Source organism: Balaenoptera musculus, chromosome 12, assembly GCF_009873245.2.
Source record: "Balaenoptera musculus isolate JJ_BM4_2016_0621 chromosome 12, mBalMus1.pri.v3, whole genome shotgun sequence".
In the NCBI taxonomy this organism is placed as follows: domain Eukaryota; kingdom Metazoa; phylum Chordata; class Mammalia; order Artiodactyla; family Balaenopteridae; genus Balaenoptera; species Balaenoptera musculus.
In genome coordinates, this window is record NC_045796.1 from 885,683 (window position 1) to 902,909 (window position 17,227).

The window sequence follows — 17,227 nt, forward strand, 5'->3', positions numbered from 1 at the left end:
TCAGCTTGATCTCGTTTTTCCAGATAAGACAAGGTTGTGGTGAATCTGTTCACATTGACCAATCTAAGAAAAGTCTGATTTATACACAGAAAAGGTCACATAATTTGGAATGATAAAAAAGCAGGTGCTGGTCTTTCCTCTGTTACATGTGACTCCTGAGTGTTGGAAATGACAGGGAGGTAATCGATCATTTAGCTGTTAGACTACAGTGATGCATACATGTAACAGTGACATGTGTATGTACACACGTATGTATACACACAGTGGTGCATACATGTAACAGTGACGTGTGTATGTATATACACATGTATACACACAGTGATGCATACATGTAACTGAGAGGTATATATATGTGTGCACAAATATGTATATATATACACAGTGATGCATACATGTAACAGAGGTATATATGTGTGCACAAATATGTATATATATACACAGTGATGCATACGTGTAACAGTGAGAGGTATATATGTGTGCACAAATATGTATATATATACACAGTGATGCATACATGTAACAGTGAGATGTGTTTATATATATACACACACACGTATACACACAGTGATGCATACATGTAACAGTGAGAGGTATATATAAGTGTGCACAAATATGTATATATATACACAGTGATGCATACATGTAACAGTGAGATGTGTTTATATATATACACACACACATATATACACAGTGATGCATACATGTAACTGAGAGGTATATATATGTGTGCACAAATATGTATATATATACACAGTGATGCATACATGTAACAGTGAGATGTGTTTATATATATACACACACATGTATACACACAGTGATGCATACATGTAACAGTGATGCATACATGTAACAGTGAGATGTGTTTATATATATACACACACATGTATACACACAGTGATGCATACATGTAACAGTGACATGTGTTTATATATGTACACACACGTGTACACACAGTGATGCATACATGTAACAGTGAGATGTGTTTATATATATACACACACACGTATACACACAGTGATGCATACATGTAACAGTGAGATGTGTTTATATATATACACACACACGTATACACACAGTGATGCATACATGTAACAGTGACATGTGTTTATATATATACACACACACACGTGTACACACAGTGATGCATACATGTAACAGTGAGATGTGTTTATATATATACACACACACGTATACACACAGTGATGCATACATGTAACAGTGACATGTGTTTATATATACACACACGTGTACACACAGTGATGCATACATGTAACAGTGACATGTGTTTATATATATACACACATGTGTACACACAGTGATGCATACATGTAACAGTGAGATGTGTTTATATATACACACACACACGTGTACACACAGTGATGCATACATGTAACAGTGAGAGGTATATATATGTGTGCACAAATATATATATATACACACACACTCACACACAGTGATGCATACATGCAACAGTGAGATGGGTATGTATATACACACACATATGTATACACACAATGATACATATTACAGTGAGATGTATATATGTGTACAAATATATATATACACACAGTGATACATACATATAACAGTGAGAGGTATATATATGTATACAAAAAAATATGTATATACACACACCGTGATACATATATATACATAATTCTGTTCTTTAAAAATGTTGATTGATTGTTGTATTACAGCAGACAGTCATTAACTATATAATGTATCTAACAAAATAGAATACTTACATCTATTTATATATCTGTGTGCATGTATATATATTCACAAGGACAGCATTAGCAGACTGTCTCTGCTTTTCTCTTCAATCACTAAACAAGTATAAACCCCCTGTTTCTATCTTGTGTGACATTTATATACTCTTCATATATAGAAATTTTATTTAATGTTAGGTTGGTTGTTTTGTGAATTTATGATTTTAAAAAGTGTTTTAATTATTTTTAAAGGTCTCCAGAGTAACCTGCTCACCATTTAATAATCCTCACCTATGAAAATGTTTTTTCACTGTTAGTTTGCTCATTTTTGTGAAGAAAAGCAACAAGTCGGTATCTTTCTCCTAATTTATGTTAAAAATTGAAAAATCATTTGTTCTCCTGTTGTTTCTTTTTTTCCTCATAGGTGTGAGAGCCGTTTTGAAGGACATCCAAAGTGCTGCTACCCGTGTGGAATTGCTTTTAGCGCTTGCGGCCGATATGTGGCTTGTGATGAGGATAAACATGTAGGTGCTGCTGTGGTGCGTGTGTTGGTCTTTTTTTTAAAATTTTTATTTATTTATTTATTTATTTGGCTGTGTTGGGCCTTCGTTTCTGTACGAGGGCTTCCTCTAGTTGCAGCAAGTGGGGGCCACTCTTCATTGCGGTGCGCGGGCCTCTCACTATCGTGACCTCTCTTGTTGCAGAGCACAGGCTCCAGACGCGCAGGCTCAGTAGTTGTGGCTCACGGGCCCAGCTGCCCCGCGGCATGTGGGATCCTCCCAGACCAGGGCTCGAACCCGTGTCCCCTGCATTAGCAGGCAGATTCTCAACCACTGCGCCACCAGGGAAGCCCCCAACGTGTGTTGGTCTTTAAGCAAAGAGTCTACACTCATTCTTGTGGAGATGGTTAATACTGCTGCATGTTAGGACAGAAATCTAATTTAAGCTTGACTATGGCCAAGTTTTTTGAGACTATCACATAACAGTGGTATTTTAATAACAATCACACACGAGGTATGACAGGCCTTCATGGTTTTTTTTTTTAATTGAAATCTGATACTTTAAATACCAATCATTAATTAATTAATTTCTTTATTCATTTATTAATCATTGCACTAGTTGTCTGTGGTGTGTTTTGTATTAGTTTCCTGGGGCTGCTGTAACAAATTAGTACAGACTTGGCAACTTAAATCAGCAGAAATCTATTCTCTCACAGTTCTGGAGGCCAGAAGTCCAAAATCCAGGTGCTGGCAGGGTCGGTTCCTTCTGGAGTCTCTGAGGGAGAATCTGTCCTGTGCCTCTTCCACTGCTGGTGGTGGCGTTCTTCGGTTTGGGGTTATTATTCCAGGGTCTGCCTCTGTCTCCACGCAGCCATCTTCCCTGTGGGTCTCCTCTGTGTGTCTGAAATCCCCTCTCCCTTCTCATATAAGGAGACTAGTCACTGGACACCCTAAATCCAAGCTGATCTTACAATACTTAATTACATCTGTAGAGATCCTATTTCCAAATAAGGTCAGGTATTCCAAATAATTCACAGGAATTGGTGGTTAAGATTTGGATATATCATCTTGGGGGACACAATTCAACTCACTCCTGGTCTATAAGGGTTATCTAAACAAAAAAACATAAAGAAATTTCCAAAAATTCAAGGAAATCATAATATTTATTTGGAAAAAAATTACTTTACAATTTAACTGAGAGTCCACTTTATTTTCTAAACTTTTCCCCTTATTCCATTTAACTGGTGATAATGGAATTTAAGAATATTAAAGACTGTTTTATGGAACTTTTAAATAGGAAAAGTTATTCTAAAAATTTACTAGTTTATGACTAACTAAACATGCTCCTTTGACATCTTTGTCATCTGTTATGATAGATTCTTGAGTTCATCTCTAAATGAGGTAGTTGATGGTGTGAAAAACGTTTGCTTCAAAGGCTTGAGCACTACTTGTATATTACCTAAGAAATTCATGAGATAACTAAAGTATGAATCTATTCTTACAGGACCAAATGCAGTCAACTGTGTACACTGAATTTTCTTGAAATTTTTGATCACCATTTTCTTTTATGCAACATACATGCAAGTGCAGCTGATAAATATAGTAACTGAAATTAAGAATATTAACACAAAAACATTGAAAGTAGAAACATGGGAAATGAAGCTGATGTGAGAATACTTAAATGTAGACTTTCAGGATTAAAGCATTACTACAGATAATGAGGGACATTTAACAGTGATAAAGATGACAGTCTATATAAAAATGTTGTAATTCTAAATCTTTATGCACCCAATAACATAGTTTCAAGATATATAAAGCAAAAGCAGTATAAACTCCAAAGAGAAAAGGAAACATCCTCAATCATAATGGGAGACTTTAACAAACTTCTTTTAATGGCTGGAAAACAAATTCTTGCTGATAATGATGCTTTTCTGCTTAAAATATCCAATATCATGTATAATATAGACTAAGTATCTTTTGTATGGCATTGAAGAACCTTCACAATGTCAAACAAACTCTGAATATGTGCTTTTTATAACACAAAAAGATAAGGATGAACCAAAAAACACACTCACAGACAATGAGACCACACCAGAAAAATATGTTTTCTAGGCAGATGAAAACTAACAATATATTTGCAAATGAGCTGAAGGGAATTAAAGAAAACACATATACTTTACTTGTAACAAAGAAGGTAAAGCAGAAACAAAAAAAGTTCAATGTTCATGGAATTCAAGGATGGTTCAATATCAAGAACTCTATTAATAAGTGCATATTTTAACTGGTATGACCATCTTAAAATATGCAGAAAAGCCATTTCAACAAAATTCCACATTCATTTCTGATAAAACACCTATGATGCTTCTTTCAAATGATAAAATGATGATCTCACTCCAGACGCCAGCATCTTATGAGAAACCATTAGAGGCATTCTATGGCTGGGAACAGAGAAACAAGGCCCTTTAGTTCCACTACTATTTTGGAGTATTGGAGGTATTTACCTATGGAATTAGGCAAGAGAACTTTATTGGAGACATTATAATTGAAAAGGAATAGTTTATAAGTATCTTTATTCATAGATGTTAAGATTGCATATCTGGAAAACCCAAGAAAATTAATGGGCATTGTGAACAATAAAATAATTCAGGAAAGTATTAATAGTAGGATTTGAGTTAATATTTGGAATTCAATGGTCTTTATGTATAAAAACAATAACCTGTGAGAAGATATAATGAAGAGGAGAGTCCATTTAGAAGAGCCTTAAAAAGGACAAAATATTCAGGCATAAATGTAGCAAGAACTCTGCAAAACCTATATGAAGAAAACTTGATTTTTCCCCCCAGAAATATAAAGTCTTATCTTGTTCTTGGACAGGAAGATTCAACCTGATAAAGAAGTCAGTGCTGTATAAGTAATATGTAAATTTAACACTGCCCCAGTGAAAATATCAATAGGTTTCCCTGTAGCTAGGCAGTTTCATTGTAAAGTTGTTGGAAACAAGTGACAATTGTCAAGACACCCTGGAAAAAAGAGCATTATGTTAAGGGATTGTGCTTTACTAGGTATTAAAACATATTACAAAGACTCTCTAGGGACTTCCCCTGTGGTCCAGTGGTAAAGAATCTGCCTTCCAATGCAGGGGACGTGGGTTCAATCCCTGGTCGGGGAGCTAAGACCCCACATGCCGCGAGGCAACTAAGCGTGCGCCACAACTATTGAGCTTGCGTGCCTCAAAGAGAGAGCCCCTGTGCTGCAAACTACAGAGCTCACATGCCCTGGAGTCTGCGTGCCACAACTAGAGAGAGAAAACCCACCGCCACAACTAGAGAGAAGCCTGCGTGCTGCAATGGGAAAAAAGGATCCTGCATGCCTCAACGAAGATCCCGCGTGCCACAACTAAGACCGGATGCAGCCAAAAAAAAAAAAAATAATAATAATAATAATAAATAATAAAAAAAAGAAAGACTCTCTAATTAAAACATTGTGGAACTGGTGCACGAATATAAAGACAGGTGAGTGTTTCCCAGCTCTGGCCACTGAAAATGCTCAGAGGCATGGACATTCCTAAGACCCTCCTCAGTGCAGTCTCTCAATGCTGTTCCCCATCATGGAAACCAGAGTTTTCTGGGTGAAGAGCTGGTTGCAGGTCTGTTGCAGAGTGACCAGGAGCATGTTGTGCCAGAAAGAAAGGAAGAAATTGAAAAGGAAAGGGTCATATAATAAGGCCACAGGAGGGAACATCAAAGGCTATTGGCCAGAGAAGACCCAGTTGAGCATCAAAAGAATAATGACTGCAATTGATTTTAAATCATTTTATGTCTAAAAACCTCATGATTTTAAAAATGCCATTCTACAAAGGAGATAAATAAAACAAAACAAAAACAAATATAAAACAGAACCTCATTGGTCCCCATTGGGAAGTAAGTAGGGTACCAATTCCTTACTCAGAAGCATGTCTTTTCAAGGGAAAGGATTAAGCATTTGTTTTGCCTGTCCTGTTTGAACTATGTTTCAAGTTAACCAAATGCTCAATTTGAAGAGGAAAAGTTCTGTTTTAGAGACAAATTCCAGACAAGTGGGATGAATGGCAGAATTAGAAAATCACCCTCTTGCAATCTCAAATGAAGTAATTGATTTTAGCAAATGTCATTTGTAGATGAAACAATCAGATAAAGATCATAAAGATGAATGACTCACAGGCAGCTTGAATAGACATTTGTCCAAAGAAGACATGCACATGGCCATCAGGTACATGAAAAGATGCTCAAAATCACTAATCATCAGGGAAATACAAATCAAAACCACAGTGAGCTATCACTTCACACCTGTTAGGATGGCTGTTATCAGAAAAACAGAAGATAATGTGTTGGCGAAGATGTGGAGAAATTGGAACCCTTTTACACTGCTGGTGGGAATGTAAAATGGTGCAACCACTATAAAAACAGTGTAGAGGTTCCTCAAAAAATTAAAAGTAGAATACCATATGATTCAGCAATTCCACTCCTGGGTATTTATCCAGAAGAATTGCAGTCAGGATCTCAAAGAGATATTTGTACTCCTGTGTCATTGCAGCACTATTCACAATAGCCACATTGAGGAAACAACCCAAATGTTTATTGATGGATGAATAGATAAAGAAAATGTGGTAAATACATATAATGGAATGTTATTCAGACATAAAAAGGAAGGAAATCCTGCAATATGGGACATCATGGATGACCTTGAAGACGTTATGCTAAGTGAAATATGCCAGTCGTAGAAGGACAAATACTGCGTGATTCCACTTATATGAGGAGTCTAAAATGGTCAAACTCACAGAGGCAGAGAGTTGAACGGTGGTCTCCAGGAGCTAGGGGTGGGGGAAATGGGAGATACTGGCCAAAAGGCACAGAGTTTTAGTTATGCAGGATGAGTAAGTCTGGGGCTCTCTGTAAACACAGCGTCTGAGGTCAACAGCACTGTATTGTGTATGTGAACCTTTGTTAAGAGGGTGATCTTATGTTAAATGTTGTTACTACAATTAAAAACAAGATTGATGGGAAACTCTCCCAGGGAGCATCTTGCTGTCACAACCTGGACCTTCTGGCCAACGTTAACATCACTAAGTGTGGAACAGTTTAGACTTTAGGTGTGTTACTAATGCCATGTAAAGGTACACACCGCATTAGTCTTCCCCAGGAAGTAGCCCTGTGAAAAAAAGTGAGCCTGAGCTAACTGAGTCTTTGTAGGTAATTTGTGACTTTACAGCAAATACACAGGATAATGGAACACGTTGAAAGGCATCACAAGGAAGCAAACAGACAGATCCTGAATATGGAACATCCTTCAGGACACTGGTCCAGATTCTTCAACATGTGTATGGCATGAAAAAAGAGGCAGGGAGAGGAAGATTGCTCCAAAATAAAAGAGACATAAAAACAATGTACAGATCTTGTTTGGATTCTGATTGGCCCAAAATAATTGTGAAAAGACATTTGAGAACATTGGGAAATTATTGATATTTACTGGGTAGTAAATATCAGGGAATTATTATTTTAGTTAGATGTAAAAATGGAAGTATGGTTATGTGTAGAATGTCCGTATTTTTAGAGATACTTACAAAATACATAGGCCATCATCTTTGCAATTTGCTTCAAAATACTTCATAATTCTTTGCCCCCAAAAACTAGAAAGAAAAAGAAAAAAGAGATGGTCGTTGAAGCAAGTAGAGCAAAGTCTTGATAATGTTGTATTTGGGTTATGTATAGATGGAACTCGTTGTAGAATCCTCTGCACTTTTGTACATATTGGAAATTTTTCAAAATCAGAAGGCAAGCACAGGCATTGAAGCAGTATGGGACACGGACTGTCCTGACTTCGCTGTTGCGCGAGCCCCCTTTGCCGGCCGCCTGGAGGGCAGTAACCGGCCGCGAAGGGAGGCCGCTCGGGTCAGGAGAAGCCTGCGTCTGCGTCCTGTTCAGCTCTGTACGTTTGGGGACCGCTGATTCTCCGACCCGTAGTGTTCTCATCTGCAGCAGCGCACTGTAGCGCCTACTGTAGGGTGAAAGGAAGTAATACGTGTTCGCGGTTGCATTTGAGAAGTATGGCTTGAATCTGACTGTATAGAAAGCTGTGATTACACCGTGATGACTTCATCGGGATAACGGCAAAGCTCTGGGTTGATAGAAGCTACTCTTTGGCCAGACCCTTTGGCCCCAGTGTTTCACTATAGGATTGTATTTTCAAAGAAATCAAAATGAATGAATGAACTAATGGATACTTACAGGTAATTAGTTGTATATTTGATCATAAGTCCAAAGATGCTGAAAAAGACCAGGCTGTTATTAGAACTAAAGTTGGTAAGGATTTGTATCCAGACCATTAAGGCTGCTACTCCCCTAGGTATGTGATACTAGCGGTTAGACCAGTGGTCAGTGCCATTCCAGTGATCTGCTGTGCACACACTCTGCAAGAGGAAGTGGGGGGGGACCTGCAGAACCTGTCACTTTATTTGTCATAGTTCCTGTTGCCAGAAGTTGATGGAGCTTGAGGAGGGAAGGAGATTGTGTGTCCGCCTCAAACCTGACAGGAGAGCCCAGAACAATGTCACTAATGTTTTCTAATGGAGTCTTTGCTTCCTACTGGAAGTAGGCAGTGCTTCTGTCTCAGTGTGATTTTAAATAAGGCTCTGTATTAAACCTTGAACATTTTGGCCTTCTGAGAAAAGATTATTATTTTTTTAATACAAATTATTTTTTAAATATTTTTTAAAAAATAAAAATATTTTTTAATAAAAATTATTTTTTTAAAATAAAAATTCAGTGATCTGAAGAAATGTGCACACTTCTGAGAAATATCATTTCTGGAAATATTTTAAAAAGCAAAGTAAGTGACCATAGTATGATAGTTGATTCCCCTGTGGACAATATCACTATTATGAAGTTTCAGAAATACAGAATTAACTTCTGTTTGCAATTCTTTTTCTCTTTTTTTCTGTGGGGATAATTCGGGGAAAGGAAAAATGAAGAACACATGTTAGAGCCCTATGAGATGAAAAAATGAAAGACACTTCGTCTTCATGGACATCAGCAGAATTGCAAAATAGTCATAGTGAACTGGTCTAGTCCTGTTTGCAAGCCATCGATCTTTTCCAGCAGTACATTCAGTCCTGTACAATTTTTGTGGAAATACTTTCGAGCAGTAAAGCGTTTTTCCAGCACCTGTTTGGTTTGCGCCACACCCTCATTTTTTGCCTGCAAAAAATATTGCTTTCTTTTTTTCTCACCCCTTTTCTCAGGGCTTGATTTAGTTTCAGAGTAACATTTACTCTATACAGGTTTTATTTCAGGTTTCTTTTGTTTCTTAGTATGTTTTAGCTAAAACTTATTTCTCTTTGATGAGGAAGAAGTTGCTTCATGAATCAAATAACTATTATTACCTCTACTTAAAACGTTTTGTTTTTCCCATGGATTGTAATGAAATTGAATCATCTGCAGAATTCTTTCTTACTTTTCCACCATTTCTATAAAGCACATTTGTCCTTTTGGACTGATAGTTGCCACTCTGTGGAAGTACAGCTCATGACAAGTGCGTATCTAACAAAATATTTCTGATATTTGGAGCTGCAAACTGCTGCTTTCATTTGACTCAAGAACCTTCTGGGTGAAAAGATATGTTTCATTTACTACCATTTTCATATAGAACACAAAGGCCTGTTTTTTAAATAACTCTTACCTAGACTTCCTTCACAATAAATATTATGGTGTCACCTTATGTGCATTTTGAGGTTCCATGCAAATACAAGCTAGTGTTAGTTCCCATTTAGATTCAGGTGAAAACGAGGAGTCTCGGGAAGGACTTTTCAGCAGGAGATAATTATACGATGGAAGCTGATGAACCTCAAACCCCGCCTTCTGGTTTTCAGAGCTGCTCTTTGCCCGTCAGCCCCGTTGGCTGTGTGTCTGCGCTCTTGCTTGTTCGAGGTCTTTCAGGGCAGGAAGCAGGTGCAGCCGTGTCCCCGCGGGCTGGCTGCACGGTGCCTGGCCCATCCACTCTCACCCTGCCCGGCACGCTGCTGTGTCGGAGAACTTTCTGTCTCCTTCTCATCCCATTTTCCATTAGCCACAGGCAAGTTCCCTGGGTCCAAAAAATACTAACCGAAGCTAGAAGCTTGCACTTAACTTACTTTTGTAATTGCGTCCGTCATGTGTCCACTGAGACGCTTCCTGACAAGTCACAACACCAGCCCGGTTACCTCCGGGCCTCTTTCCCTGCCCTTTTCTTATGTCTTGAAATCCTTTGCTCTGGTGGCTTCTCTTTAGACGCTTGTCTACTTCTTGTTCGACTCTTCTTCCTCTTCTCACACCTTCTGTTGTAAATTCAACACTTTTGTGGTTTGAGCTGTTCCCCCCGTCACAAGTTGAACGCACGTCACAGTCTCTGACGCTGGCCTCTTTCCTGCTTCCCAAATACGCAGCAGCTGCTGGGCGTCGCCTGCAGACCTGGTCGTCACCGGAAGCTTGGAAACAGTGAGCCGTTCCCCTTCGACACTGCTGCTCAGAGCCGGGCCTCACTTCAGTTCGGATCTGGTGGTTTTCAGTCCGTGGTGATTGTGAATCTGCTTTTCCCTGCCCTCTGTAGCTTGGAATCTAGAGGGTGTGTGTGTGTGTGTGTGTGTGTGTGTGTGTGTGTGTGTGTAGTAATTTGCACTATATTCCTCCAAAATTTATAATTTTATTGACATACAATTTATAGATAGGTCATAAAGTAGTTGTATGTTTAACTTTTTTGAATGAAGTTGCTATGAGCAGTTTTGTACAGGTCTCTGGGTGGACATCCATTTTCATTTCTCTTGGGTGTATACAGAGGCGTGACATTGCTGGGTCAGAAGGCTGGTGTAGGTTTAATTTTATCGGAAGCTGCAAAACAGGTTTCCAAAGCGGCTGTACCATTTGAACAATCGAGCATCAACTGTTTGGCACACACATGTGCACACACAGTACAATTAGGGTGACAAATGATAAAACAAAGCCGATGCACGATATGGAGCACACAGCACGAGGCAAAGGCTCCGGAAAGCGAGCACAGTGCCTTGGTGAGGCGTTCAAACGCTGAAGTTGGCAGCCCTGGAGTCGAGCCTGGTCCCAGCTCCTATAGCTGCGGAGTCTGGGAAGAGTGCCCACCTCCAGCCCCGGCTTCCTTGTCTGTAGAAGTGGGACAATAATTGTGTTTTCTTTGTAGGACTGTAGAGAGGACTGCATGAGGAAATTGATATAAAAGTTAGGTTCAGTGAGTGTTTGGTGTTGTTCCAAATATCTTATCTTTGGAAATAGCGTATGCAAAAGAGGTGTGGTCACTGTAATTTCCCTTGTCCACTCAATCTAAACAGCAGACGAGAAGAGAGTCCTGAATCCTGAGAAACCCTCCAAAATTACTGGGAGCATCCCTCACTGAGTCGGTGAGAAACGGCAAGGATGGTTCCGAAGCATGTGTGGGACCAGAGGGCCTCTAGGGAAGCCCGAGTCCTTCAGGAAGGGCGTTGTTGCTGGCAGCCCCGTGAAGCAGAAAGTTCAGAGTCAGAGAAACCAGTTGAGAATCAGTCTGACACGTGATGACTGTACTAGTAACTTGTTCCCTACAGGCCCTGGTTTCCTCAATAAAATGAGGGATATTAATAATTTCAAGTGCACGTACCTCGGCCAGTTGTGATTTACGTAACTGTTGTGAAGTGTTTTGCAGATGGTGATATACTGTGAAAGTGTTACGGTTACTCTGGCCCGGTGGTTCTCAAAGTGGGGGCTCCTCTGGGAACCCATTAGAAATGCACATTCTCAGGTTCTCTTGAGACCTAACCCCAGTAGCTGCGTGAGAACTTTTAGGGCTAAGTAAACGTATATGTTTCAAATAAACACATGTTTGGGCCAGAGGGGAAAAGGCAGATATTTTATTCCTTTACTTTAGTTCAAAATATATAAAACATCTATTTGTAGACTTTATTTCAAAACCACTGTTTAGCCAATGACAGAATCACTTGGAAAGTCTAAATTTGAAGGACTCATTGGTACATTAAAGTAGATTATTTTGGGAAAAGGAATCCACTTCAAGATCTTTCTCCTGCAATGTGGCACTTGTCTTAATTCCCAGTAGAGCTGAGAAATACTTGTTGGAACATTTCGTTGCTTAATAATTGGAGCAGTTCTCCCACCTTGTATGTGGCGTCAGGATGGTGTCCTGATACCCGCATTTGTTCCTAAAATGAAGCATTCAATGGTGACTCCAGATATATATCTTTTAATATAGTAATACAATTAGAGAGGGATGTATGTTTTTATTTTTCATTTCATCAACAGCTATGGAGAAAATTCTAAATATTTGCATTGCTCAAATTCCAAGCTGATTAGTAGGAAGCAAAGTATAGACATTCCTCTCTCAAATTTATGGAAAAGGACAAAAAAAACCACAACCATTTTCACTCAATTTGGGACTTCCAGGTAAGGTTGAAATACAAAATCTGTACCCCTTTCCTTAAAATTAGTCATCAAATATAAGCATATATATATATATATATATATATATTTTTTTTAAACATCTTTATTGGAGTATAATTGCTTTACAATGTGTTAGTTTCTGCTGTATCACAAAGTGAATCAGCTATAGGTATACATATATCCCCATATCCCCTCCCTCTTGCGTCTCCTCCCACCCTCGCTATCCCACCCCTCTAGGTGGACACAAAGCACCGAGCTGATCTCCCTGTGCTATGCGGCTGCTTCCCACTAGCTAGCTATTTTAAATTTGGTAGTGTATATATGTCCATGCCATTCTCTCAGTTCGTCCCAGCTTACCCTTCCCCCTCCCCGTGTCCTCAAGTCCATTTTCTACGTCTGCATCTTTATTCCTGTCCTGCCCCTAGGTTCTTCAGAACCATTTTTTGTTTTTTAGATTCCATATATATGTGTTAGCATACGGTATTTGTTTTTCTCTTTCTGACTTACTTCACTCTGTATGACAGACTCTAGGTCCATCCACCTAATGAGCATATATTTAAAACTGTTCACAGGGTATTGTGGAAGCTTATCATAGAAAATAGAAAGTATGAAGTAAATTCATGAAGATGATAAACTTTCTAAAAGGGAAAAGAGAAAAGCACATTTCATGAAGTCACTTCCATGGCTTAGGTGGCATTTTGTCGACCAGCTGCTTCTCTGATGCCTGATCAGCTGGCGAACATATTCAGCTTTGCACAATTCCTTGTGGGTCATCTGAGTCTGCAGTATGGAACACCTGTGCGTTCTGTCTTCTAGGCGTACGTGTACAAAACCAGCTCCAGCACTTTCTGCTGCAGACTGGCAGGACACATGGACCCGGTCATGGCCGTGGCCTTCAGCCCGGCCACTGCCCAGGTATGGTCTCCTCTGTTTCGTACAAGTCTCACATCATAGCTTTTCTATCTGTCAGCCTGTATTTTGGTGAAATTTTGTAATATTTAAGATTACATGACAGTTTTCATTGAGTGCAGGGAGATGAACTTAGGAAATAGACCTTTACTGGGGAGAAAGAGAAATCGAGGGTGTTTTCTTTTTTTTTTTTTTTTTTAATTTTATTTATTTATTTATTTATTTATTTTATTTATGGCTGTGTTGGGTCTTCGTTTCTGTGCGAGGGCTTTCTCCAGTTGTGGCAAGTGGGGGTCACTCCTCATCGCGGTGCGCGGGCCTCTCACTATCGCGGCCTCTCCTGTTGCGGAGCACAGGCTCCAGACGCGCAGGCTCAGTAATTGTGGCTCACGGGCCCAGCTGCTCCGCGGCATGTGGGATCTTCCCAGACCAGGGCTCGAACCCGCGTCCCCTGCATTAGCAGGCAGACTCCCAACCACTGCGCCACCAGGGAAGCCCGAGGGTGTTTTCTTTTACAATGAAAGTGTTTGTCATTCGGTGCCGATGGACATTTGCTCTAACTGAAATATAAAAAAATAATGAGATATCCATGAACAGGAACATTGAAGGAAGAAAGCAAGTACACGGCAAGTAAGGAAATGATTTTGAAATTCTCGTGAAAAGGATTTAGATGGAGAAGGAGGACCACAAAATTTAAAGAATCTTAATTAGGAGAAAGGATTAAGAGAAAGTAACATCAACTGCAAATCAACCCAGAAAAGTGAATGATCTTGTATTAAAATGCAGAGGGAGATTTTTTGGTAAAAGATGTAAGCAATGTTAAATATTAATGAAACTTGAGTATTTGGGAATATTGATTTCATTTTGTCCCTTTAAGTATGAAGCTTTGATTCCGAGAGTACCACCGCTGTGTGATTGCGCACGCGAGTGTGTGTGTGTACTTTGTGGAGCTGTACCATCGATGCTGTTTTCCGTACCTGCTTCCTTTCCCTGACACTGGATTGCTGCAGTCCAGGGCGTGTTATGGTGCCTGGCAACATAGTTTACCTTCCATTTGTATTGAGTGTTGGAAAAATGAATAAATGAAGCTTGTCATGTCCTTGACTACAGAGCTTCCATCGCTGTCACCTGAAGTCTTCTTTGTACCCCATCCATCAATGACCCTAATTTAGCCTTTGCATCCTCTGCTGATGGGTACTTAGGTTTAAATTTTTCTATCCTCTTATAAACAATACTGGGATGTACACTTGATTATGCTTCACTCATCCCCAAAATGAGGTTGTGCTACATATACTGTAGTGTACCAGCTTTTCTTAATTCATAGTATGAGTTGCAATTACCTATTTTAAATTTTTGGTGTGGTTTTTGACATTGTTGGATTCCTTTTTGAAGCCTTTCAGTAGCACAGCCAGTAATACTGAGGAGTGGTCATGAGTGACAGAGCCAGAAGATAAGAGCTAGGCTAGGAGGCAAGTAAGGTGTGAGGCAGGGGGCTGGGTGTGGTGATTGACAGGTGGAATACTGAAAATTCAGTGTTGGCCTCAAAATACCCTTTAGCATAACTGAACAGAGGAACTTTTCTGAATACTTGAAAATTTTCAGTTAGAAAATGTTGTGTAGGTCTCTATTGCCATCGAGATTATTTTCATGAATAAAAGAAGCAAGTGTGACCTACGTGTATGAGAAAGAACGGGAGGAAGAAGGACCGGGTGCTTCTCAGGAATGCCGGCTCCTGATGAGATGCCACCCAAGAGCCGGCAGTTGGAGAAGCTGATGTTCTCGTTCAGCAACTCAGGAAACCACGAGGCCGCACAGAACCTGAAGGAAGGTTTTCAAACGTTCATACTCTCTACCACACTTGTTTTTGTAGAACTGCTATGAAATTGGAGGAATGATGATAAAATAATGCAGTGCTAAATGTCTTTGTAATAGAAAGTTCTAACAAAAAGCCTCATTGTTCCAAAGCCCTGTGTTTTGTCTGAGCACGATGATCAGAAAGGTCTCTGTGAAGTAGCAACACTTCTTCAGTAATGGACTCAAGGAGTGTTTAATGGGCTTTGTCTCTTAGTACCGTATTTATCTGATTTAGGATACATGCTATCCGTTCACTAACATTTCCCCGAGATCAGGGTGAACCTTAGAAACCTCGTGCTTCCTTTTCAGTATGGAGTATTCTTCTGTTTCATTGAATCTCTGGTGCACCTCACACTGATGTTTAAAATGGTGTCCATAGAACGAAATACTGGACTCAAGCTTTGGTTTTAAAACATATACTAAATGGTCCATCAAACAATAATTTGAAATTTCTACTTGTAGAAAAAGACCGCTCTGAGTTCTAATCCAGGCCTATTAACATTTAAAATGCATGTTTAGGCATAGAGGGTGGCTTGGTCCGTTTCCTGACCAACAGAGAGGGGCCTGGAAGGTTCACCTTCCACGGCTGAGGTGTCTGCATCTTGGGTGGTGATACTTACCTCCTAGTAGGGGCAGGAGGGTAAAAACATGCAAGGGCTGGTTTTGTGGTAGGCACCTTATAAATGTTCCCCTCTCCACAAGAGACAAAGCAAGTAATCCCATAGGTGTACTACCACAGGGAAGAGTTACACGTGACAGATTAGCGGGATAGGTACGTGGCTCTGATTCCTCTGAATCTTGCAGATTTAATGCTACAGCTAAAATGGCTGCCCTCCCCTTCTATCCCCGTCCTCATTTTCTTTGTTATTATTTTTCATCTCATGAACTTCAGGTGACTTCCCTGGATTTGAATACATGCGTGTAGTTCTAAGCCGTAATCCTCCAAGCCCCTTCTTCCTGGTTGTGTGGTCAGCCCTGGCCGCTCCCTGGTGGCAGGTGGTGCCCAGCCCTGCCCAAGGTTGTTCTTGCTGGACTGTGGAGAGAGGAGCCGCCAGCCCCGCACGCCTGCTGGGGCGCTCGACATTCCAGACCTCATGAGAATCAGCTCTGTCCCTGAGAGTCGGCAAAGTGGGCATTAGCTCCTGCATCTCGCAGCCAGGAGGGTGACGTGGCGCTCCCGGGACTTATTCGAGAGCTGATGCAAAGTGGCTGGCGTGGTGCTGACTTGGTTCCGGGGACATAGCATAACTCTGGGGAAAGCAGGAGACAGACCCCATGACTAGTTTTTTCTTTTTAAATAAATTTTAATAGAGATATTATCCCCTTTCAAAAGTTAAAGATTTGAGCCCCTCAGACTAAGCTGCGAGATATGGTTCAAAAGTAGTGTTTTTCATCATTGACGTTACTCAATTGTCAAAGTAAGACTTGTGAGTCTTTTGGAAGAAGATTATACTGGTACTAACGGAATTATTATCAGCAATGCATGCAGCTAAGAGACGGGCTCTGAAAATGAAGGGGAATCCTACCAGCTCACGGGGAGCAGGGCCTCCGCAGGGAAGCTGGGACCCGAGAGGCTGTCAGGATACGGCTACGGTCCTGCCAGGAAACGCAGCTGTGCCACGCGGGCCTGGTCCAGTGTGGCTCCAGAGGGCGGTTGTCAGCTTTGGGCTTACTGGACATGCGGAGGGCATTGGTGTATTTGTCTTAAGATATATCCGTTTAGATACTTCACTGTTGAGGTGGGAATAAGTTCATAGTTCATCTATCCTGGCTGAGGTGATAGCCAAGC

The 17,227-nt window shown here is 40.2% G+C and overlaps 1 protein-coding gene across 1 annotated transcript in view; it reads left to right on the top strand.

The window, feature by feature from the left end:
* WDR27 (WD repeat domain 27) overlaps positions 1-16,668 on the top strand; it is a 73,199-nt gene extending 56,531 nt beyond the window's left edge. Inside the window, 3 exon segments of the mRNA XM_036872102.1 lie at positions 2,134-2,248; positions 13,492-13,590; positions 16,331-16,668. Coding sequence (XP_036727997.1) covers positions 2,134-2,248; positions 13,492-13,590; positions 16,331-16,363 — 247 coding nt within the window. The 3' untranslated portion in view covers positions 16,364-16,668.
* The last annotated feature ends 559 nt before the right edge of the window (positions 16,669-17,227 follow it).